General features: G+C 45.9%; 1 protein-coding gene and 1 long non-coding RNA gene across 2 annotated transcripts; both read right to left on the bottom strand.

Moving 5' to 3' along the window:
* Positions 1-5,657: 5,657 nt before the first annotated feature.
* Positions 5,658-19,002, bottom strand: FAM161B (FAM161 centrosomal protein B). The gene is made up of 6 exons (XM_038765846.1): positions 18,957-19,002; positions 16,621-16,745; positions 13,957-14,084; positions 10,278-10,433; positions 6,408-6,507; positions 5,658-5,991 (listed from the first exon to the last, which is right to left on the bottom strand). The coding sequence occupies exons 4-6, from the start codon at positions 10,364-10,366 to the stop codon at positions 5,734-5,736; spliced, it is 447 nt and encodes a 148-aa protein (XP_038621774.1). The 5' UTR covers positions 10,367-10,433; positions 13,957-14,084; positions 16,621-16,745; positions 18,957-19,002; the 3' UTR covers positions 5,658-5,733.
* A 193-nt stretch (positions 19,003-19,195) lies between these two features.
* Positions 19,196-25,332, bottom strand: LOC119944490. Its single transcript, XR_005455922.1, has 3 exons — positions 25,251-25,332; positions 21,511-21,626; positions 19,196-19,229 (listed from the first exon to the last, which is right to left on the bottom strand). It is a non-coding gene; the product is annotated as an uncharacterized LOC119944490 (long non-coding RNA).
* Positions 25,333-25,815: the final 483 nt, after the last annotated feature.

Genomic DNA, 25,815 nt, shown 5'->3' with positions numbered 1-25,815 from the left:
TTTTTTTTTCCAACGGTATTAAGCGCTTACTATGTGGCACGCGCTGTACTAAGCACTGCGGTAGTTTAGTTTTAAATGGCATTCGTTAAGAGCTGGGGTAGTTTTTAAAAATGGTACTCATTAAGCGCTCACTATGTGGCATGTGCTGTACTAAGCGCTGCGGTAGTTTAGTTTTAAATGGCATTCGTTACAGTGCTGGGGTAGTTTTTGTTTTCCAATGGTATTAGGCGCTTACTATGTAGCATGCGCTGTACTAAGCGCTGTGGTAGTTTAGTTTTAAATGGCATTCGTTAAGTGCTGGGGTAGTTTTTTTTAAATAGTATTAAGCACTCACTATGTGGCATGCGCTGTACTAAGCGCTGTAGTAGTTTAGTTTGAATGGCATTCACTAAGTGCTGAGGTAGTTTTTTTTAAAATGGTACTCATTAAGCGCTCACTATGTGGCATGCGCTGTACTAAGCGCTGCGGTCGTTTAGTTTTAAACGGCATTCGTTAAAGTGCTGGGGTAGTTTTTTTTTCAACGGTATGAAGCGCTTACTATGTGGCAGGCGCTGTACTAAGCACAGCGGTAGTTTACTTTTAAATGGCATTCGTTAAGTGCTGGGGTAGTTTTTTTTTTAAATGGCATTCATTAAGCGCTTACTATGTGGCATGTGCTGTACTAAGCGCTGCGGTAGTTTAGTTTTAAATGGCATTCGTTAAAGTGCTGGGGTATTTTTTTTCCAACGGTATTAAGCGCTTACTATGTGGCATGTGCTGTACTAAGCGCTGCGGTAGTTTAGTTTTAAATGGCATTCGTTAAAGTGCTGAGGTAGTTTTTTTTTTTCCAACGATATTAAGTGCTTACTATGTGGCACACGCTGTACTAAGTGCTGTGCTAGTTTAGTTTTAAATGGTATTCGTTAAAGTGCTGGGGTAGTTGTTTTTTCCAATGGTATTAAGCACTTACTATGTGGCACGTACTGTATTAAGCGCTGCGGTAGTTTAGTTTTAAATGGCATTTGTTAAAGTGCTGGGGTAGTTTTTTAAAATGGTACTCATTAAACGCTTACTATGTGGCATGTGCTGTACTAAGCGCTGTGGTAGTTTAGTTTTAAATGGCATTCGCTAAGTGCTGGGGTACTTTTTTTAAATGGTATTCATTAAGCGCTTACTATGTGGCATGTGCTGTACTAAGCGCTGCGGTGGTTTAGTTTTAAATGGCATTCGTTAAAGTGCTGGGGTATTTTGTTTTTCAATGGTATTAAGCGCTCACTATGTGGCATGTGCTGTACGAAGCGCTGTGGTAGTTTAGTTTTAAATGGCATTCGTTAAGTGCTGGGGTAGTTTTTTTTAAAATGGTATTCATTAAGCGCTCACTATGTGGCATGAGCTGTACTAAGCACTGCGGTAGTTTATTTCTAAATGGCATTCATTAGGTGCTGAGGTAGTTTTTTTTAAATAGTATTTATTAAGCACTCACTATGTGGCATGCGCTGTACTAAGCGCTGTAGTAGTTTAGTTTTAAATGGCATTCGTTAAGTGCTGGGGTTGTTTTTTATTAAAATGGTACTCATTAAGCGCTCACTATGTGGCATGCGCTGTACTAAGCGCTGCAGTAGTTTAGTTTTAAATGGCATTCGTTAAGTGCTGGGGTAGTTTTTTTATTAAAATGCTACTCATTAAGCACTCACTATGTGGCATGCACTGTACTAAGTGCTGTGGTAGTTTAGTTTTAAATGGCATTCATTAAAGTGCTGGGGTAGTTTTTTATTCAATGGTATTAAGCGCTTACTATATGGCATGCGCTGTACTAAGCGCTGCGGCAGCTTAGTTTTAAATGGCATTTGTTAAGTGCTGGGGTAGTTTTTTAAATGGCATTCATTAAGCACTCACTATGTGGCACGCGCTGTACTAAGTGCTGTGGTAGTTAAGTTTTAAATGGCATTCGTTAAAGTGCTAGGGTAGTTTTTTTTCCAACGGTATTAAGCGCTTACTATGTGGCCTGCGCTGTACTAAGCGCTGCGGTAGTTTAGTTTTAAATGGCATTCGTTAAGTGCTGGGGTAGTTTTTAAAAATGGTACTCATTACGCGCTATGTGGCATGTGCTGTACTAAGCGCTGCGGTAGTTTAGTTTTAAATGGCATTCGTTAAAGTGCTAGGGTAGTTTTTTTTTGCAACAGTATTACGCGCTTACTATGTGGCCTGCGCTGTACTAAGCCTGCGATAGTTTAGTTTTAAATGCCAATCGTTAAGTGCTGGGGTAGTTTTTTTTTTACCTGGTATTCATTAAGCACTCACTATGTGGCATGTGCTATACTAAGCGCTGCGGTAGTTTATTTCTAAATGGCATTCGTTAAGTGCTGGGGTAGCTTTTTTTTAAATGGTACTCATTAAGCGCTCACTATGTGGCATGCGCTGTACTAAGCACTGCGGTAGTTTTAAATGGCATTCGTTAAGTGCTGGGGTAGTTTTTTTAAATGGTACTCATTAAGTGCTCACTATGTGGCATGCGCTGTACTAAGTGCTGCAGCAGCTTAGTTTTAAATGGCATTCGTTAAAGTGCTGGGGTAGGTTTTTTTTCCAACGGTATTAAGCGCTTACTATGTGGCATGCGCTGTACTAAGCGCTGCGGTAGTTTAGTTTTAAATGGCATTCGTTAAAGTGCTGGGGTAGTTTTTTTTTCCAACGGTATTAAGCGCTTACTATGTGGCATGCGCTGTACTAAGCGCTGCGGTAGTTTTAAATGGCATTCATTAAGTGTTGGGATAGGTTTTTTTTAAATGGTATTCATTAAGCGCTCACTATGTGGCATGCGCTGTACTAAGCGCTGCGGTAGTTTAGTTTTAAATGGCATTCGTTAAGTGCTGGGGTATTTTTTTTTTAAATGGTATTCATTAAGCGCTCACTATGTGGCATGCGCTGTACTAAGCGCTGTGATAGTTTAGTTTTAAATGGCATTCGTTAAAGTGCTGGGGTAGTTTTTTTTTCTAACGGTATTAAGCGCTTACTACGTGGCACGCGTTGTACTAAGCGCTGCGGTAGTTTAGTTTTAAATGGCATTTGTTAAAGTGCTGGGGTACTTTTTTTAAATGGTACTCATTAAGCGCTCACTATGTGCCATGCGCCGTACTAAGCGCTGCGGTAGTTTAGTTTTAAATGGCATTCGTTAAGTGCTGGGGTAGTTTTATAAAATGGTACTCATTAAGCGCCTACTATATGGCATGTGCTGTACTAAGCGCTGCGGTAGTTTAGTTTTAAATGGCATTCGTTAAAGTGCTGGGGTAGCTTTTTTTTTTCCAACGGTATTAAGCACTTACTATGTGGCACGTACTGTATTAAGCGCTGCGGTAGTTTAGTTTTAAATGGCATTTGTTAAAGTGCTGGGGTAGTTCTTTTAAATGGTACTCATTAAGCGCTTACTATGTGGCATGTGCTGTACTAAGCGCTGCGGTAGTTTAGTTTTAAATGGCATTCGTTAAAGTGCTGGGGTATTTTGTTTTTCAGTGGTATTAAGCGCTTACTATGTGGCGTGCGCTGTACGAAGCGCTGTGGTAGTTTAGTTTTAAATGGCATTCGTTAAGTGCTGGGGTAGTTTTTTTAAAAATGGTATTCATTAAGCGCTCACTATGTGGCACGTGCTGTACTAAGCGCTGCGGTAGTTTATTTCTAAATGGCATTCGTTAAGTGCTGAGGTAGTTTTTTTAAAAATAGTATTTATTAAGCACTCACTATGTGGCATGCGCTGTACTAAGCGCTGTAGTAGTTTAGTTTAAATGGCATTCACTAAGTGCTGAGGTAGTTTTCTTTTTAAATGGTATTCATTAAGCGCTTACTATGTGGCATGCGCTGTACTAAGCGCTGTGGTAGTTTAGTTTTAAATGGCATTCGTTAAAGTGCTGGGGTAGTTTTTTTTTAATGGTATTCATTAAGCGCTTACTATGTGGCACGTGCTGTACTAAGCGCTGCGGTAGTTTATTTCTAAATGGCATTTGTTAAGTGCTGAGGTAGTTTTTTAAAAAATAGTATTTATTAAGCACTCACTATGTGGCATGCGCTGTACTAAGCGCTGTAGTAGTTTAGTTTAAACGGCATTCATTAAGTGCTGGGGTAGTTTTTTTTTTTCAATGGTATTCGTTAAGCGCTTACTATGTGGCATGAGCTGTACTAAGCGCTGCGGCAGTTTAGTTTTAAATGGCATTCGTTAAGTGCTGGAGTAGTTCTTTATTAAAATGTTACTCATTAAGCGCTCACTAAGTGGCATGTGCTGTACTAAGCGCTGCGGTAGTTTAGTTTTAAATGGCATTCGTTAAAGTGCTGGGGTAGTTTTTTTTCCCCAACGGTATTAAGCGCTTACTATGTGGCATGCACTGTACTAAGCGCTGCGGTAGTTTTAAATGGCATTTGTTAAAGTGCTAGGGTAGTTTTTTAAAATGGTATTCACTAAGCTTTCAGTATGTGGCATGCGCTGTACTAAGCGCTGCGGTAGTTTAGTTTTAAATGGCATTCGTTAAAGTGCTGGGGTAGTTTTTTATTAAAATGGTACTCATTAAGTGCTCACTATGTGGCATGCACTGTACTAAGCGCTGCGGCAGTTTAGTTTTAAAGGGCATTCGTTAAAGTGCTGGGGTAGTTTTTAATTCAATGGTATTAAGCGCTTACTATATGGCATGCGCTGTACTAAGTGCTGCGGTAGTTTAGTTTTAAATGGTAGTCGTTAAGTGCTGGGGTATTTTTTTTTTTAATGGTATTCATTAAGCGCTCACTATGTGGCATGCACTGTACTAAGCGCTGCGGTAGTTTAGTTTTAAATGGCATTCGTTAAGTGCTGGGGTAGTTTTTTTTTTCAACGGTATTAAGCGCTTACTATGTGGCATGCACTGTACTAAGCGCTGCGGTAGTTTTAAATGGCATTTGTTAAAGTGCTAGGGTAGTTTTTTAAAATGGTATTCACTAACCATTCAGAACGTGGCATGTGCTGTACTAAGCGCTGCGGTAGTTTAGTTTTAAATGGCATTCGTTAAAGTCCTGGCGCAGATTTTTTTCAATGGTATTAAGCGCTTACTATATGGCATGCGCTGTACTAAGCGCTGCGGTAGTTTAGTTTTAAATGGCATTCGCTAAGTGCTGGGGTAGTTTTTTTAAATGGTACTCATTAAGTGTTCACTATGTGGCCCGCGCTGTACTAAGCGCTGCGGTACTTTAGTTTTAAATGGCATTCGTTAAGTGCTGGGGTAGTTTTTATTTTTTAAATGGTATTAAGCACTCACTATGTGGCATGCGCTGTACTAAGCGCTGCGGTAGTTTAGTTTTAAATGGCATTTGTTAAGTGCTCAGGTACCATTTTTTAAAAAATGGTACTTATCAAGCGCTCGCTATGTGGCATGAGCTGTACTAAGCGCTGCGGTCGTTTAGTTTTAAATGGCATTCGCTAAGTGCCGGGGTAGTTTTTTTTTAAAATGGTACTCATTAAGCACTCACTATGTGGCATACGCTGTACTAAGCGCTGCGGTCGGTTAGTTTTAAATGGCATTCGCTAAGTGCCGGGGTAGTTTTTAAAAATGGTGCTCATTAAGCGCTCACTACGGGGAAAATACAGGCTCGATCTCCCTGTCCCCCGTGGGGGCTCCCAGTCGTCTTCCTCCCCATTTCCCAGAGGAGGGAACTGAGGCCCAGAGAAGTGAAGTGGCGGAGCGGGGATTCGAACCCAGGTCCTCTGCGTCCCCCAGAGCGACAGCCCGGCCCCGGAGACCGTCAGCTTGTTGCGGGCAGGGAGCGCTTAGTCCAGTGCCGGGCACACGGCAGGCGCTCAGTAAGTAGCACCGACGGATGGGGCGGGAAAGGCGGGCGGTGGAGGTACCCGAGGTTGCCGTCGTCCCGGCGACGGCGTGGCGTCCTCCAAGTGTCCGGCGGGCCGGCCCCTCGCCCCGTCCTCTTCACGAAGTCCTCGCTCAGCCCGACCCGCCGCAGGGCCGCCCGGTAGCGCCGCTCCGCTTCCTTCCTGGCCTGCTCCTGGGGAGGACACCCGCCCAGTTGGGCAGGCACTGTACTGAGCGCCGGGGCGGCCCCACGTGCGGCTCCCGGTCTCCGTCCCCATTTTCCAGACGAGGGCACCGAGGCCTAAGGAGGGAGAGGGATGAGTTGGCTCGGGCCGGCGGGGCGTGGGATTCGAACCCAGGCCCTCCTGGTGGCCGGCGTCTGAGCAGTAGCCAGCTAGATGGGATGGGGAAGCGAGGCCTAGGAGAGGTCACCTCCCTTGGCTGGGCCTCGGTTCCCTCATCTCGAAAATGGGGACGGAGCCTCGTGAGCCGGGGCCGCCCCGGCGCTCAGTACGTTGCCCGGCGCAGAGCGAGCGCTCGAGTGCCGCCGTGATGAGTACTTTGACGAGGTCGGCGCCCTCCCCGGCGCTCAGTACATAGCCCCGCTACCTGGGTGACCCGCTCGAACAGGTAAGGCTGGGCGGCCACGCGCGTCTTCATCGCCTCCAGCTCCTTGGCGTACTCCTCCGCCCTCTTCCTCTCGCTGCGCCTGGAGGGGAAAGACGGGGGGGCGTTACAGTGTAGCACAGTGTGGCGCGCGGCTCTGGGCAGCTATTGGACGTCGAGAGCGTCTTAAGAGTCACAGGTCGTGGGTTCTAATCCCGCCACTCGTCAGCCGCGTGACTATGGGCAAGTCGCCTCCCTTCTCTGGGCCTCAGATCCCTCAGCGGTCAAATTGGGGTCAAGACCATAATGATAATAGTTCTGATTATATAATAATAATCACCGATAATCGTCGTTATGATCATAGTAAGCGCTTCACAACTACCGTCGTTACGGTTATTATTATTCTCCGGTATCATTGTTATTATAGTAAGCGCTTCACAATTACCAGGGGTCGTGGGTTCTAATCCCGCCCCTGGCTTCGGGCAAGCCGCCTCGCTTCTCTGGGCCTCAGTTCCCTCAGCGGTCAAATGGGGGGTCAAGACCATAATGATAAGAATAATTCTGATTATATAATAATAATCACCGATAATCGTTTATCGTTACTATCATAGTAAGTGCTTCATAACTACCGTCGTTATGGTTATTATTATTCTCCGTTATCATTATTATTATAGTAAGCGCTTCACAACTACCATCGTTATGATTATTATTATTCTCCGTTATCATTATTACTATAGTAAGCGCTTCACAATTACCATCGTTATGATTATTATTATTCTCCGTTATCATTATTATTATAGTAAGCGCTTCACAACTACCATCGTTATGATTATTGTTATTCTTCGTTATCATTATTATTATAGTAAGAGCTTCACAATTACCATCATTATGATTATTATTCTCTGTTCTGATTATTTTTACAGTAAGCGCTTCACAATTACCATCGTTATGATTATTATTATTCTCCGTTATCATTATTATCATAGTAAGCGCTTCACAATTACCGTCGTTATGATTATTATTATTCTCCGTTATCATTATTATTATAGTAAGCGCTTCACAATTATCAAAGGTCGTGGGTTCTAATCCCGCCACTGTCAGCCGTGTGGCTTCGGGCAAGTCGCCTCGCTTCTCTGGGCCTCAGTTCCCTCAACGGTCAAATGGGGGTCAAGGCCATAATGATAATAGTTCTGATTATATAATAATAATAACCGATAATCATTTATCGTTATTATCATAGTAAGCACTTCACAGCTACCGTCGTTATGGTTATTATTATTCTCCAGTATCACTGTTATTATAGTAAGCGCTTCACAATTACCAGAGGTCGTGGGTTCTAATTCCGCCACTCGTCAGCCGTGGGGCTTCGGGCATGTCGCCTCGCTTCTCTGGGCCTCAGTTCCCTCAGCGGTCAAATGGGGGGTCAAGACCATAATAATAATAATAATTCTGATTATATAATAATAATCACCGATAATCATTTATCCTTATTATCATAGTAAGCGCTTCACAATTACCATCGTTATTATTATTATTCTCTGTTATCATCATTATTATTACAGTAAGCGCTTCACAATTACCATCGTTATGATTATTATTATTCTTCGTTATCATTATTATTATAGTAAGCGCTTCACAATTACCGTCGTTATGATTATTATTATTCTCCGTTATCATTATTATTATAGTAAGCGCTTCACAACTACCATTGTTATGATTATTATTATTCTCCGTTATCATTATTATCTTGGTAAGCGCTTCACAATTACCATCGTTATGATTATTATTATTCTCCGTTATTATTATTATAGTAAGCGCTTCACAATTACCATCGTTATGATTATTATTATTCTCTGTTATTATTATAGTAAGCGCTTCACAATTACCAGAGGTCACGGGTTCTAATTCCGCCACTCATCAGCCACGTGGCTTCGGGCAAGTCGCCTCGCTTCTCTGGGCCTCAGTTCCCTCAATGGTCAAATCGGGGGTCAAGACCATAATAATAATAATAATAATAATTATGATTGTATAATAATAATCACCGATAATCGTTTATCATTATTATCATAGTAAGCACTTCACAACTACCGTCGTTATGATTCTTATTATTCTCCGTTATCATCACTATTATAGTAAGCGCTTCACAATTACCGTCGTTATGATTATTAGTATTCTCCGTTATCATTATTATTATAGTAAGTGCTTCACAATTACCATCGTTATGATTATTATTATTCTCCACTATCATTATTATTATAGGAAGCGCTTCACAACTACCGTCGTTATGGTTATTATTATTCTCTGTTATCATTGTTGTTATAGTAAGCGCTTCACAATTACCAGAGGTCGTGGGTTCTAATCCCGCCACTCGTCAGCCGCGTGGCTTCGGGCAAGTCGCCTCGCTTCTCTGGGCCTCAGTTCCCTCAACAGTCAAATGGGGGTCAAGACCATAATAATAAGAATAATTCTGATTATGTAATAATAATCACCGATAATCGCTTATCGTTATTATAGTAAGCGCTTCACAACTACCATCGTTATGATTATTATTATTCTCTGTTATCATTATTATAGTAAGCACTTCACAATTACCATCATTATGATTATTATTATTCTCCGTTATCATTATTACTATAGTAAGCGCTTCACAATTACCATCATTATTATTATTATTCTCTGCTATCATTATTACTATAGTAAGCGCTTCACAATTACCATCCTTATGATTATTATTATTCCCCGTTATCATTGTTATCATAGTAAGTGCTTCACAACTACTGTCGTTACGATTCTTATTATTCTCCGTTATCATTATTACTATAGTAAGCGCTTCACAATTACCATCGCTATGATTATTATTATTCTCTGTTATCATTATTATAGTAAGCGCTTCACAATTACCATCGTTATGATTATTATTATTCTCTGTTATCATTATTATAGTAAGCGCTTCACAATTACCATCATTATGATTATTATTATTCTCCATTATCATTATTATTATAGTAAGCGCTTCACAACTACCATCGTTACGATTATTATTATTCTCCGTTATCATTATTATTATAGTAAGCGCTTCACAACTACTGTGATTATTATTATTCTCCGTTATCATTATTATTATTATTATAGTAAGCGCTTCGCAATTCCCATGGTTCCGATTATTCTCCGGGCCTCAGTGACCTGTCAAATGGGGATGGAGACTGAGTTGCACGTGGGACACCCCGATGACCTTGTAGGTTCCACGGTGCTCAGCACATAGTAAGCGCCCAACAGCGTCATTATGATGATAATAATAATAATAATGACGGCATTTATTAAGCGCTTACTGTGTGCTAAGCGCTGCGGAGGTAACAAGCCCGTCGCTGGGTAGGGACCATCTCTTATGTGTTGCCAACTTGTACTTCCCAAGCGCTCAGTACAGTGCTCTGCACGCTCAATAAATACGATTGAATGAATGAATGAATGAACAAGGTGATCAGGTTGTCCCACGGTGGGGCTCCCAGTCTTCACCCCCATTTTCCAGATGAGGGAACCGAGGCCCGGAGACGTGACTGGCCCAAAGTCACCCAGCTGACAAGGGGCGGAGGCGGGATTCGAACCCGCGACCCCCGACTCCAAAGCCCGGGCTCTTTCCGCTTCTCTGATGACTATTATTGGCGGCCGGCCCCTCTGCCCTCTTGCAGGAGAAGCCCCTGACGTTCAGTCAATCAATCCATCGTACTTATTGAGCGCTTCCTGTGTGCAGAGCACTGTACTGAGCGCTTGGGAAGTCCAAGTTGGCAACATAGAGAGACGGTCCCGACCCGACGGCGGGCTCACGGTCTGACGGTGGGCGGGCGTGCCCGTCCGCGGGGAGGGGAGGTCACCCACCGTTTCTCCCGCAGCTTCTTTTTGAGCGTCTCCTCGAGGCTGTGATGGACGTCCATGGCTTCGGCCCAGGCCAGGACAGACTTGCGCATCGCCCGGCTCTTCTCCGGCGAGCGCCCGCCCGCGCTCTCTCGCTCCTCCCTGGCCTCAATGGACCGCCTCGACAGAGAATAATAATAATAATAATAATAAGAATAAGAATAATAATAATAAAATATTGGTATTTAAGCGCTTACTATGTGCCAAGCACTGTTCTAAGCGCTGGGGGAGATACAAGGTGATCAGGTTGTCCCACGGGGGGCTCACAGTCTTCATCCCCATTTGACAGATGAGGTCACTGAAGCCCAGAGAAGTGAAGTGACTTAATAATAATAATAATAATAATAATAATAATAATAATAATAATAATAAATAATAATAATGATGTTGGTATTTGTTAAGCGCTTACTATGTGCCAAGCACTGTTCTAAGCGCCGGGGGAGATACAAGGTGATCAGGTTGTCCCACGTGGGGCTCACGGTCTTCATCCCCATTTGACAGATGAGGTCACTGAAGCCCAGAGAAGTGAAGTGACTTAATAATAATAATAATAATAATAATAATAATAATGGCATTTATTAATAATGGCATTTATTAAACGCTTACTATGTGCAAAGCACTGTTCTAAGCGCTGGGGGGATACAAGGTGATGAGGTTGTCCCACGCGGGGCTCCCAGTCGTCATCCCCATTTTCCAGATGAGGGAACTGAAGCCCAGAGAAGTGAAGTGACTTAATAATAATAATAATAATAATAATAATAATAATGGCATTTATTAATAATGGCATTTATTAAGCGCTTACTCTGTGCCAAGCACTGTTCTAAGCGCTGGGGGGATACAAGGTCATGAGGTGGTCCCACGGGGGGCTCCCGGTCTTCATCCCCGTTTTCCAGATGAGGGAACTGAGGCCCAGAGAAGTGAAGTGACTTAATAATAATAATAATAATAATAATGGCATTTATTAATAATGGCATTTATTAAGCGCTTACTCTGTGCAAAGCACTGTTCTAAGCGCTGGGGGGATACAAGGTGATGAGGTGGTCCCACGTGGGGCTCCCGGTCTTCATCCCCGTTTTACAGATGAGGGAACTGAGGCCCAGAGAAGTGAAGTGACTTAATAATAATAATAATAATAATAATAATGATAATAATGGCATTTATTAATAATGACATTTATTAAGCGCTTACTCCGTGCAAAGCACTGTTCTAAGCGCTGGGGGGGATACAAGGTGATGAGGTGGTCCCACGGGGGGGCTCCCAGTCTTCATCCCCGTTTTCCAGATGAGGGAACTGAGGCCCAGAGAAGTGAAGCGACTCACCCAAAGTCACCCAGCTGACAAGTGGCAGAGCCGGGATTCGAACCCAGGACCTCGGACTCCAAAGCCCGGGCTCTTTTCCACTGAGCCACGCTGCACGGTCGCACAGCAGACAAGTGGCCACGCTCAGCTTCCTCTGCTTTGCCCGGGGGGCGTCTACTACTGCTCATGACGTTGAGCGCTTAATAGGCGCCGGGGTCGATCAACGCTCACCGGGTCCCCCGGCCCCCATAAGGGCTCCCGGGCCGTTGAGGCCTAGAGGAGGGAAGTGAGTCGCCCAAGGTCACACAGCGAGCGCTCAATAAATACCATGGGGCGAAGGGAGCGGCGGCCTGGGTCCTAACCAGCGGGCCACGCGGCTTCTCCAGAGGCTCCGTCGCTTGTCAATCAATCAATCAATCAATCAATCAATCAATCGTATTTATTGGGCGCTTACTGTGCGCAGAGCACTGTACTAAGCGCTTGGCAAGTTGGCAACGTATACAGTCCCTACCCAACAGTCTTTTAGACTGTGAGCCCACTGTTGGGGGGCTCATTATTAATTAATAATTAATGATCACAATAATTATAATAATAACTACAATAATAAAATGTATTATATATCGTATGCACTATATGTTATATTATCTCATATATGTGTGTTATACATTATGTTATCTAAAAGGTTAAGCTGCTTCCTTCTCCCCGCCTCTCCGGGCGTTGCGGTGGTCCTATCTCCCCCAGCGCTCAGTACAGTGCCCGGCACGTAGTAGGCGCTTAACAGATCCCACCGTCATCATCATTATTACTAATAACTCTAGGCTTCGGTCACTAGACTGTCAGCTCATAGTGGGCAGGGGGGGGGATGTGTCCGTTTACTGTTGCGCCGTCCGCTCCTGAGCGCTCAGTCCAGTGCTCTGCGCGGTCAGCGTTCAACAAATGCCATCGACCGATTCACTTGGCACTATGCTTGGCACATAGTAAGCGCTTAACAGATACCATTGTCATTATCATCATCATCATTATTATTAATTAATTAATGATCATAATAATCATCATAATAAAATATATTATGCATTATATACTACATATCATATATAATATAATATATCATACACTACATCATATATATTATACATTATATGATTATATATTATATGATTATATATTTTATACATAACATATTATTTATACATTATACCATACATAATATATAATATATTATATAATATATAATATATTATATTATATATAATAGTATATATAATATGTAATATATCACATTGTAAGAATTATAGCAATAATTATAATGATAATTATAATAATAAAATATATGCTATATATGCATTATATATTACATATATATTATAGTTCATATAATATATTATGTAATATATCATATACCACATACATATTATATATGTTATACGTTATATAACATATAATAATGATAATTAATAATGATAATTAATAATAATAATAACTCCTGGCTTCTAGGCTTTGGTCACTAGACCGTCAGCTCACTGTGGGCAGGGGATGTGTCGCTTATCGTTGCATCGTCCTCTCCCGAGCGCTTAGCCCAGTGCCCTGCGCACAGTCGGCGCTCAACAACTGCCGTCGACCGATTCACTGGGCACCATGCTCGGCACATAGTAAGTGTTTAATGGATACCATTGCCGCAATAATAATCATTATTATTAATTAATAAATAATGATTATAATAATTATAATAATAGTTACAATAATAAAATGTATTATATATTATGCACTATATGTTATATCTCATATTATATGTGTTATATATTACATTATATCTCATATGTTATATATTATATATTATATATCACATATGGTATATCATATATATTATATAATATATATTATTATTATAATGATAATTAATAATGATAGTTAACAATAATTAATAATAATAATAATAACTCTTGGCCTCTAGGCTTTGGCCACTAGACCGTCAGCTCACTGTGGGCAGGGGATGTGTCGCTTAGCGTTGCACCGTCCCCTCCCGAGCGCTTAGCCCAGTGCTCTGCGCACAGTCGGCGCTCACCAACCGCCGTCGACCGATTCACGGGGCACCACGCTTGGCCCGTAGTAAGCGCCTACCAAAAAAACGGTGACTCTTATCGATGATTATCAGTCGCCTGGTATTTCCTGAGCGCCGACGGGGCGCACAACACTGGCCCAAGCGCTCGGGAGAGGCCGGCAGAACGACGGACCCGGTCCCCGAAACAAAGATATGACGGATCCGGGAGTGAGCGCCGTGGGGAGTCCCCGGTGGATCGTCCCCTCCCGGGCGCTCAGTACAGTGCTCCGCACCGCCTGTCACTCACCTGACGGCAGACTGTCTCCTCCGGGCCGCGTCGGTGATGTGCACGGGGAGAGTGTGGGGAGAGAGGGAAGCCAGGCTACCAGGAGGACGCCTCCTTCCCGGGGGCGACGGCGGGGCGCGCTGAAAATCCTGGAATAATAATAATAATAATAATAATAATAACATTTATTAAGCGCTTACTATGTGCCAAGCACTGCCCTAAGCGCTGGGGAAGATTACAAGGTGATCAGGTTGTCCCATGTGGGGCTCCCAGTCTTCACCCCCATTTGACAGATGAGGTGACTGAGGCTCAGAGAAGTGACTCGCCCCGGGTCACCCAGCAGACGTGGCGCAGCCGGGATTCGCACCCACGACCCCCGACTCCCAAGCCCGGGCCCTTTCCGCTGAGCCACGCTGCTTCTGGAGGAGGTGGGAACCCCTTGGGTCTGCTCTCGACGGAAGGAAAGGACCGAGCACCCGTACTGAGCGCTCCCCGCGCGCGGGGCACTGTACTGAGCGCTTGGGAGGGGACCACACGAGAGCCGGGAGACCCGCTGACCGCCCCCGGAGAGGTCACGGTCTGCGGAAACGAGAAAATCGGTTGAAAACACGCGTTTCAGACCGTCCCTGCTGCTTTCTCGCCACCAGACTATTATTATTATTAATAAAATTATTATAACAATTATAATTAAATAATTATAATTACATTATATCATAATATATCATATTATATTGTATTATTATAATTACTATACTATATTATATTATATCATATATCATGTATTATATATTATATGTGATGTAATATATAATATATTATATTATATATAATATATAATATATTATATATAATATATTATATATAATATATAATATATTATATTATAATTGATATATTATATATTATATTATAATTAAATAATTATAATTATTAATGAAAGCGCTCGGTCAGCACTGGGTATGTACCAGGCACCATTCTGAGCCCTGGGGCGGACACGGGCTCATCGGGTCGCACACAGTCCCCGTCCCACGGGGGGCTCCCAGTCTTCAGCCCCATTTCACAGGCGAGGGGACCGAGGCCCAGAAAGGTGAAGTGACTTGCCCAAGGTCAATCAATCGTATCTATTGAGTGCTTACTGTGTGCAGAGCACTGTGCTAAGCGCTTGGGAAGTCCAAGTTGGCAACATAGAGAGACGGTCCCTACCCGACAGTGGGCTCACAGTCTAGAAGGGGGAGACAGACAACGAAACAAAACACATTAACCCACAGCAGGCAGGTGGTACGGCCGGGATTGGAACCCAGGACCTTCCGACACCCAGGCCCGGGCTGCGTGGCTCAGTGGAAAGAGCCCGGGCTTTGGAGTCGGAGGTCACGGGTTCAAATCCCGGCTCCGCCAACTGTCAGCTGGGCGGCTTTGGGCACGTCACTTCTCTGGGCCTCAGTTTCCTCTTCTGGAAAATGGGGATGAAGACTGTGGCGAGCCCCCTGTGGGACAACCTGATCACCTTGCGACCTCCCCAGCGCTTAGAACAGCGCTTGGCACATAGTAAGCACTTAATAAATGCCATCATCATTATTATTATTTCTTATTTTGGAGTCAGAAGTCAACGGTTCAAATCCCGGCTCCGCCAGCTGTCAGCTGTGTGACTTTGGGCAAGTCGCTTCACTTCTCTGGGCCTCAGTTCCCTCATCTGTAAAATGGGGGTTAAGACTGGGAGCCCCACTGTGGGACAACCTGATCACCTTGCGACCTCCCCAGCGCTTAGAACAGCGCTTGGCACATAGTAAGCGCTTAATAAATGCCGTCATCATTATTATTATTTATTATTTTGGAGTCAGAAGTCAAGGGTTCAAATCCCGGCTCCGCCAGCTGTCAGCTGTGTGACTTTGGGCAAGTCGCTTCACTTCTCTGGGCCTCAGTGACCTCATCTGTAAAATGGGGGTGAAGACTGGGAGCCCCCCGTGGGACCGCCTCATCACCTCGTAACCTCCCCAGCGCTTAGAACAGTGCCTGGCACATAGTAAGCGCTTAATATATGCCATTATTATTATTATTCTCAGGGCCTCAGTTCCCTCATCTGTAAAAGGGGGATGAAGACCGGGAGCCCCCCGGGGGACCACCCGATCACCTTGTAACCTCCCCAGCGCTTAAAACAGCGCTTGGCACATAGTAAGCGCTTAATAAATGCCATCATTATTATTATTATTATTATTTCTTATTTTGGAGTCAGAAGTCAAGGGTTCAAATCCCGGCTCCGCCAGCTGTCAGCTGTGTGACTTTGGGCAAGTCGCTTCACTTCTCTGGGCCTCAGTTCCCTCATCTGTCAAATGGGGGTGAAGACTGGGAGCCCCCCGTGGGACAACCCGATCACCTTGTAACCTCCCCAGCGCTTAGAACAGCGCTCGGCACATAGTAAGCGCTCAATAAATGCCATCATTATTAATCCCAGCTCTACCAACTGTCAGCTGAGTGACTTCGGGCAAGTCGCTTCACTTCTCTGGGCCTCAGTTCCCTTGTCTGTCAAATGGGGATGAAGACCGGGAGCCCCCCGGGGGACAGCCTGATCACCTTGTAACCTCCCCAGCGCTTAGAACAGTGCTTGGCACGTAGTAAGCGCTTAATACACCCCGTCATCGTCGGTGGCGGGAGGGTGATCCCCTCTGCGCGCGTGAGTCGGTGTCTCACCTGGGGCGAGTCCGCGCGTGGGCCGGGGCGGGGGGCCGGGGCCGCGCCGATCCCGGGCCGGAAGCTGAAGGGGGCGTCCAAAAAGGCCAGCCAGCGGCGGTGGGCCTGGGTTCGAGCCGAGGACTCTGTGGACCGGACGGGAAAACCGAGGAAAACCCGCCCGGCCTCGCCCCGGCTCTGCCTCTTGTCAATCAAATCCATCAATCCTATCTATTGAGCGCTCACTGCGTGCAGAGCACTGGACTAGGTGCTCGGGAAGTCCAAGTTGGCAACGTATCATCATCAATCGTATTTATTGAGCGCTTACCGCGTGCAGAGCACTGGACTAAGCGCTCGGGAAGTCCAACTTGGCAACGTATCATCATCAATCGGATGTATTGAGCGCTCACTGCGTGCAGAGCACTGGACTAAGCGCTCGGGAAGTCCAAGTTGGCAACGTATCATCATCAGTCAGATGTATTGAGCGCTCACTGCGTGCAGAGCACTGGACTAAGCGCTTGGGAAGTCCAAGTTGGCACCGTATCATCATCAATCGTATGTATTGAGCGCTTACTGTGTGCAGAGCACTGGACTAAGCGCTTGGGAAGTCCAAGTTGGCAACATATCATCATCAATCGTATGTATTGAGCGCTTACCGTGTGCAGAGCACTGGACTAAGCGCTTGGGAAGTCCAAGTTGGCAACGTATCATCATCATTCGTATGTACTGAGCGCTCACTGTGTGCAGGGCACTGGACTAAGCGCTTGGGAAGTCCAAGTTCATTCATTCATTCACCCAGTCGTATTTATTGAGCACTTACTGTGTGCAGAGCACTGGACTAAGCGCTTGGGAAGTACAAGTTCATTCATTCATGCATGCATTCAGTCGTATTTATTGAGCACTGACTGTGTGCAGAGCACTGGACTAAGCGCTTGGGAAGTCCAAGTTGGCAACGTATCATCATCAATCGGATGTATTGAGCGCTTACTGTGTGCAGAGCACTGGACTAAGCGCTTGGGAAGTCCAAGTTGGCAACATCTAGAGACGGTCCCTACCCAACAGTGGGCTCACGGTCTAAAAGGACTTGTCCGCTGGGGCGAGTCCCTTCCCCACCCTGGGCTCCCCTGGGCACTGTACTAAGCGCTGGGGAGGGGGATACAGAGGGAGCATAATCCCGGCTCCGCCACGTGTCCGCCGTGTGACCTCGGGAGAGTCACGTTGCTTCTCTTTTAGACCGTGAGCCCACTGTCGGGTAGGGACCGTCTCTATATGTTGCCAACTTGTCCTTCCCAAGCGCTTAGTACAGTGCTCTGCACACAGTAAGCGCTCAATAAATACGATTGATGGATTGATTGATTCTCTTGGGCAAGTCACTTCACTTCTCTGGGCCTCAGTTCCCTCACCTGTAAAATGGGGGTGAAGACCGGGAGCCCCACGTGGGACAACCTGATCAGCGCTTAGAACAGTGCTTGGCACACAGTAAGCGCTTAACAAATGCCAATTATTATTATTATTATTATTATTATTATTACATTATTATTGTCTGGGCTTCAGTGACCGCAGCTCAGAGATGGGGCTCGGCCGGCGTCCGCCCCGGCGCTGAGGCGCTTAACAGATCAATCAATCGTATTTATTGAGCGCTTACTGCGTGCGGAGCACTGTACTAAGCGCCTGGGAAGTCCAAGTCGGCAACATCTAGAGACGGTCCCTACCCGACAGCGGGCTCACAGTCTAGGAGGGGGAGACAGGCAACAAAACCAAACATATTAACAAAATAAAATAAATAGGTATCTACAGATACCACGATTAATCAATCAATCGCACTTATTGAGCGCTTCCTGTGTGCAGAGCACTGTGCTAAGCGCTTGAGACGGTGAGAAGACGATTGGTCTTCTCGGGGCCTCGGTGCCCTCGTCTGGAAAATGGGGATGGAGACGGGGGACGGGAGCCGCGGCCGACCCGACGTGCGGCGCTTAGTACAGCGCCTGGCACGTAGTGAGCGCTCAAGACATCCCATCATTATGAGGGCGATGATTACAGTAGCAGGGCAGGGCTGCACTGTGGGAGGCCGGGTCGGAGCGCCCTTCGCCCTCCTCCTGAGACCCCCCAGGGTGCAGGAGCTATTTTTTGAGCACTTACCACGTGCTAATGATGGTTTCTTTTAAGCGCCTACTATGTGCCAAGCACGCGCTGCGGTGGGGGGGAGGAACACGGGGCTCACGGCCTTCATCCCCGTTTTCCAGATGAGGCCACCGAGGCTCAGAGACGCGAAGCGAGGTCGCAGAGCAGACAGGCGGCGGAGCCGGGATTCGAACCCACAACCCCCGGCTCCCAAGACCGGGCTCTTTGGGCCTTACCTCCCAGCCGGCGGCCGGCGGCCGGGTCCAGGCGGGATCCGGGAATCTTCTCGGGGACGGCGGGCGGAGGCGTCCGGGCCTGGCGAGAGAGACGGCGACACACGGTCGGGCGACCACGACGACGTTTATAATGATAATAATAATAATTTTGGTATCTGTTGAGCGCTTACTGTGTGCAGAGAGCACCGCTCTGAGCGCCGGGGAGGATGCGGGGTGGTCGGGTTCTTCCACGTGGGGCTCCCGGTCTTCATCCCCGTTTTCCGGATGAGGTCACTGAGGCCCAAGAATCAATCAATCAATCAGTCGTATTTATTGGGCGCTTACTGCGTGCAGAGCACTGGACTAAGCGCTTGGGAAGGACAAGTCGGCAACGTATAGAGACGGTCCCTACCCGACGGCGGGCTCACAGGCTAGAAGGGGGAGACAGACAACAAAACCAAACATATTAACCAAATAAAATAAATAGAATAAATACGTACAAGTAAATAAATAGAGTAATAAATATGTACAAACATATATATAGGTGCTGTGGGTGGTCATTCATTCAGTCGTATTTATTGAGCACTTACTGCGTGCAGAGCACTGGACTAAGCGCTTGGAAAGTACAAGTCGGCAATGTATAGAGATGGTCCCTACCCGACAGCGGGCTCACAGGCTAGAAGGGGGAGACGGACAACAAAACAAAAACATATTAACCTAATAAAATAAATAGAAAGGAGACAGAGAACAAAACAAAACATATTAACCAAATAAACAGAATAAATATATACAAGTAAATAGAGTAATAAATATGTACAAACATATATATATATATACATATATATATATATATATATATATATATATATATAGGTGCTGTGGGTGGTCTTTCACTCATTCAATCGTATTTATTGAGCGCTTACTGTGTGCAGAGCACTGGACTAAGCGCTTGGGAAGTCCAAGTTGGCAACATAGAGAGACAGTCCCTACCCGACAGCGGGCTCACAGTCTAGAAGGGGGAGACAGACAACCAAACGGAACATATTAACCAAATAAACAGAATAAATATATACAAGTAAATAAATAGAGTAATAAATATGTACAAACGTATATATATAGGTGTTGTGGGAGGTCATTCATTCATTCAATTGTATTTATTGAGCGCTTACTGTGTGCAGAGCACTGGACCAAGCGCTTGGGAAGTCCAAGTCGGCAACATCTAGAGACGGTCCCTACCCGACAGCGGGCTCACAGGCTAGAAGGGGGAGACAGACAACAAAACCAAACATATAAACCAAATAAAATAAATAGAATAAATATGTACAAGTAAATAAATAGAGTAGTAAATATGTACAAACATATATATAGGTGCTGTGGGCGGTCATTCATTCAGTCGTATTTATTGAGCACTTACTGCGTGCAGAGCACTGTACTAAGCGGTTGGGAAGTCCAAGTCGGCAACATCTAGAGACCGTCCCTACCCGACAGCGGGCTCACACTCTAGAATGGGGAGACGGACAACAAAACCAAACATATTAACCAAATAAAATAAATAGAATAAATACGTACAAGTAAATAAATAGAGTAATAAATATGTACAAACATATATATAGGTGCTGTGGGTGGTCATTCATTCATTCAGTCGTATTTATTGAGCGCTTACTGTGTACAGAGCACTGTACCAAGCGCTTGGGAAGTCCAAGTTGGCAACATCTAGAGACGGTCCCTACCCGACAGCGGGCTCACAGGCTAGAAGGGGGAGACAGAGAACAAAACCAAACATATTAGCCAAATAAAATGAATATATGTATATACCTGTATATATGTATATATGTTTGTACATATTTATTACTCTATTTTACTTGTACCTATCTATTCTATTTATTTTATTTTGTTAGTGTGTTTGGTTTTGTTCTCTGTCTCCCCCTTCTAGACTGTGAGCCCACTGTCGGGTAGGGACCGTCTCTCTATGTGGCCAACTTGGACTTCCCAAGCGCTTAGTCCAGTGCTCTGCACACAGTAAGCGCTCAATAAACACGACTGATTGATTGATTGAATAGAATAAATAGGTACAAGTAACTATGTGGCCAACTTCTACTTCCCAAGCGCTTAGTCCAGTGCTCTGCACACAGTAAGCGCTCAATAAACACGATTGATTGATTGAATAGAATAAGTAGGTACAAGTAACTGTGTGGCCAACTTGTACTTCCCAAGCGCTTAGTCCAGTGCTCTGCACACAGTAAGCGCTCAATACATACGATTGATTGATTGAATAGAATAAATATGTACAAGTAAATAGAGTAATAAATACATACAAACATATATACACGTGAAGAGAGAGAAGTGAAGCGACTTGCCCAAAATATGTACAAGTAAATAGAGTAATAAATACATACAAACATATATACGCATGAAGAGAGAGAAGTGAAGCGACTTGCCCAAAGTCACCCAGGTGAGAAGCGGATCATCAATCATTATCATCATCAATCGTATTTATCATTATTATTATTATTATGATTATTATTAACAAATACGATGAAAGAAAAAGAGAGGGAGAGGGTCCCGGGTGCCTCACCTCCCAGCGGGCCGGGCCGCCTCCTCCGGGGCCAGAAAGTCCTCCAGCTTGGCCATCCTGGTCCGGGCCGGGCCCGCTCCGGGGGATTCCTGCTCCGCCTCGGTGCCCGAGGAAGCCTGTGGGGGAGACGCCCCGGAACGGGGGCTCCGTCTCTGGACCGGGCTTACAGTCCAGCATATTAATCATCATGGTATTAACCGCTTCCTAGGGGCCAGACACCGGGCCAAGCACTAGGGTGTGTGATAATAATAATAATCATGGTATTAATCATGGCTTTCTATGTGCCAGGCACTGTACTAAGCGCTGGGGTGGCTAATAATAATAATGGTATTCAGCACTGCCTACGTGTCAGACACTGTACTAGGCCCTGCGGTGGATAATAATAATAATGGTATTCAGCCCTTCCTATGTGTCAGGCACTGTGCTAGGCGCTGGGGGGGGGGGGGGTAATAATAATAATGGTATTCAGCACTTCCTATGTGGCAGGCACTGTACTAGGCACTGGGGTGGATAATAATAATAATAATAATGGTATTAATCACTTCCTATGTGCCAGGCACTGTACTAAGTGCTGGGGTGGATAATAATGATAATGGTATTCAGCACTTCCTATGTGTCAGGCACTGTACTAGGCGCTGGGGTGGGTAATAATAATAATGGTATTCAGCACTTCCTATGTGTCAGGCACTGTACTAGGCGCTGGGGGGGATAATAATAATAATGGTATTCAGCACTTCCTATGTGCCAGGCACTGTACTAGGTGCTGGGGTGGGTAATAATAATAATAACAGTATTTAGCACTTCCTATGTGTCAGGCACTGTACTAAGCGCTGGAGTGGGTGATAATAATAATGGTATTCAGCACTTCCTATGTGTCAGGCACTGTATTAGGCGCTGGGGTGGATAATAATAATAATGGTATTCAGCTCTTCCTATGTGCCAGGCACTGTACTAGGTGCTGGGGTGGGTAATAATAATAATAACAGTATTTAGCACTTCCTATGTGTCAGGCACTGTACTAAGCGCTGGAGTGGGTGATAATAATAATGGTATTCAGTACTTCCTATGTGTCAGGCACTGTATTAGGCGCTGGGGTGGATAATAATGGTATTCAGCACTTCCTATGTATCAGGCACTGTACTAGGCGCTGGGGTGGGTAATAATAATAATGGTATTCAGCACTTCCTATGTGCCAGGCACTGTACTAGGCGCTGGGGTGGATGATAATAATAATGGTATTCAGCACTAACTACGTGTCAGACACTGTACTAGGCCCTGCGGTGGATAATAATAATAATGGTATTCAGCACTTCCTATGTGTCACACACTGTACTAGGCGCTGGGGTGGGTAATAATAATAATAACGGTATTTAGCACTTCCTATGTGTCAGGCACTGTACTAAGCGCTGGGGTGGGTAATAATAATAATGGTATTCAGCACTTCCTATGTGTCAAGGACTGTACTGGGCACTGGGGTGGATAATAATAATAATGTTATTAATCACTTCCTATGTGCCAGGCACTGTACTAAGCGCTGGGATGGATAATAATGATAATGGTATTCAGCACTTCCTATGTGTCAGGCACTGTACTAGGCCCTGCAATGGATAATAATAATAATGGTATTCAGCCCTTCCTATGTGTCAGGCACTGTGCTAGGCGCTGGGGGGGATAATAATAATAATAATGGTATTCAGCACTTCCTATGTGTCAGGCACTGTACTAGGCGCTGGGGTGGGTAATAGTAATAATGGTATTCAGCACTTCCTATGTGTCAGGCACTGTACTAGGCGCTGGGGTGGGTAATAATAATAATGGTATTCAGCACTTCCTATGTGTCAGGCACTGTACTAGGCCCTGCGGTGGGTAATAATAATAATGGTATTCAGCCCTTCCTATGTGTCAGGCACTGTACTAGGCGCTGGGGTGGATAATAATGGTATTCAGCACTTCCTATGTATCAGGCACTGTACTAGGCACTGGAGTGGATAATAATAATAATGGTATTCAGCACTTCCTATGTGTCAGGCACTGTACTAGGCGCTGGGGGGGATAATAATAATAATGGTATTCAGCACTTCCTGTGTGTCAGACACTGTACTAGGCGCTGGGGTGGATAATAATAATAATAATGGTATTCAACACTTCCTGTGCGTCCAGCACTGTACTAGGCGCTGGGGGGGATAATAGTAATAATGGTATTCAGCACTTCCTGTGTGTCAGGCAGTGTACTAGGTGCTGGGGGGGATAATAATAATAATAATGGTATTCAGCACTTCCTATGTGTCAGGCAGTGTACTAGGCGCTGGGGTGGATAATAATGATCATAATAATGGTATTCATCACTTCCTATGTGCCAGGCACTGTACTGAGCGCTGGGGTGAATACTAATTATAATGGCATTCAGCACGTCCTATGTGCCAGGCACTGTACTAGGCGCTGGGGTGGATACAAGCAAATTAAGCCCCGCCCACAAACCAGGCTCCGCCAATCGACTCAAAGCCCCGCCCACAAACCAGGCTCCGCCAATCGCCTCTAATGCCCAGGCCCGGCCCACAAACTAGGTCCCGCCAATCGCCTCAAAGCCTCGTCCCGGGCCCCGCCCACTCCCCCAAAGCCCCTCCCACAACCGACTCCGCCAATCGCCTCGAAGCCCCGCCACAGGCCACGCCCATCACCTCGAAGCCCCGCTCACAAACCAGGCCCCACCAATAGCCTCAAAGTCCCGCCCTACGCCACGCCCACTGCATCGAAGCCCCGCCCCTAGAGCCCCGCCCGCCGCCTCGAAGTCACGCCCACGGACCAGGCTCCTCCAATCGCCTCGAACCCGCGTCCCAGACCCCGCCCACAACCCAGACTCCGCCAATCGCATCAAAGCCCTGCCACAGGCCCCGCCCACTGAATCGAAGCCCCGCCCACAAACCAGTCTCCGCCAGTCGCCTCGAAGCCCCGCTTCGGACCACGCCCACTACCCGCAGAGCCCCGCCCACAAACCGGGCTCCTCCAATCGCCTTTAACCCCTGCCCCAGGCCCCGCCCAGTACGCCGAAACCCCGCCCACAAACCGGGCTCCGCCAATCGCCTCAAAGCCCCGTAACCGGCCCCGCCCATCGCCTCGAAGCCCCGCCCCCAAGCCTGGCCCCGCCCCAACCCAGGCTCCGCTCACTGGTCCCGCTAGTCCTTCATTCATTCATTTACTCATTCATTCATTCAATCGCATTGAGCGTTGACTGAGTGTGTGCAGAGCACGGGACTAAGCGCTTGATTCATTCATTCATCCAATCGTATTTACAGAGCGCTGACTGTGTGCAGAACACTGCCCTACGCGGTTGGTTCATTCATTCCATCGTATTTATTGAGCGCCGTGTGCAGAGCGCTGGACTAAGCGCTTGATTCATTCATCCATTCATTCAATCGTATTTATTGAGCGCTGTGTGCCAAACACTGCACTACGCGCTCGATTCATTCATTCAATCAATCGTATTTATTGAGCGCTGGACTAAGCGCTTCCCTCATTCATCCACTCATTCCATCGTATTTATTGAGCGCTGACTGTGTGCAGAGGGCAGGACATGGCGGCAACAGATGGAGACGGTCCCCATCCATCACCTTGCAACCTCCCCAGCGCCTCGAACAGCGCGTTTTGCACATAGTAAGCGCTTAATAAATGCCTTCATCCTGATCATGATGATTATTAGAACGAGGCCATCGCGGTCCCATCCGGGGTCCGGTCCGTCTCACCCGGCGGCTCCGGACCTCCATCTCCCCTCCACGCATCCCGTCTCCATGACGACCGGGAGGCCACGCCCACCTCTTCCTCCGCCGGCCCCCGATTGGCTCCGCCCCGGGGCCCCGCCGGCCAATCCCCTGTCGAGGTGGTGTCGGCGGTGATTGGCGGGCGCGAGGCCGGAGGCGGTGTCGGCGGCGGTGATTGGCGGGCGCGAGGCCCGAAGCGGCGTCAATCAATCAATCATATTTATTGAGCGCTTACTGTGTGCAGAGCACTGGACTAAGCGCTTGGGAAGTACAAGTCGGCAACACGTAGAGACAGTCCCTACCCAACATTGGGCTCACCGTCTAAAAGGGGAAGACAAAGAACAAAAGCAAACATACTAACAAAATAAAATAGATATGTACAAGTAAAATAAAATCGAATTTATTGAGCGCTTACTGTGTGCAGAGCACTGCACTAAGCGCTTGGGAAGGCCAAGTTGGCAACATGTAGAGACGGTCCCTACCCAACAGCGGGCTCACAGTCTAAAAGGGGGAGACAGAGAACAAAACTAAACATGCTAACAAAATAAAA

The sequence above is a fragment of the Tachyglossus aculeatus genome, chromosome 23 (assembly GCF_015852505.1).
Source record: "Tachyglossus aculeatus isolate mTacAcu1 chromosome 23, mTacAcu1.pri, whole genome shotgun sequence".
Lineage (NCBI taxonomy): Eukaryota > Metazoa > Chordata > Mammalia > Monotremata > Tachyglossidae > Tachyglossus > Tachyglossus aculeatus.
This window is presented reverse-complemented; position numbering and strand designations above follow the sequence as displayed.

Bases quoted from the DNA above. Each gene is read 5' to 3' on its own strand.
- FAM161B (XM_038765846.1), bottom strand. From the start codon at position 10,366: ATGCGCAAGTCTGTCCTGGCCTGGGCCGAAGCCATGGACGTCCATCAC. The intron at 6,508-10,277 runs GTGGGTGACCTC...TTTCCCCTCCAG, and splicing joins AAGAAGCTGCGGGAGAAACG to GCGCAGCGAGAGGAAGAGGG. The intron at 5,992-6,407 runs GTAGCGGGGCTA...TGTCCTCCCCAG, and splicing joins TGTTCGAGCGGGTCACCCAG to GAGCAGGCCAGGAAGGAAGC.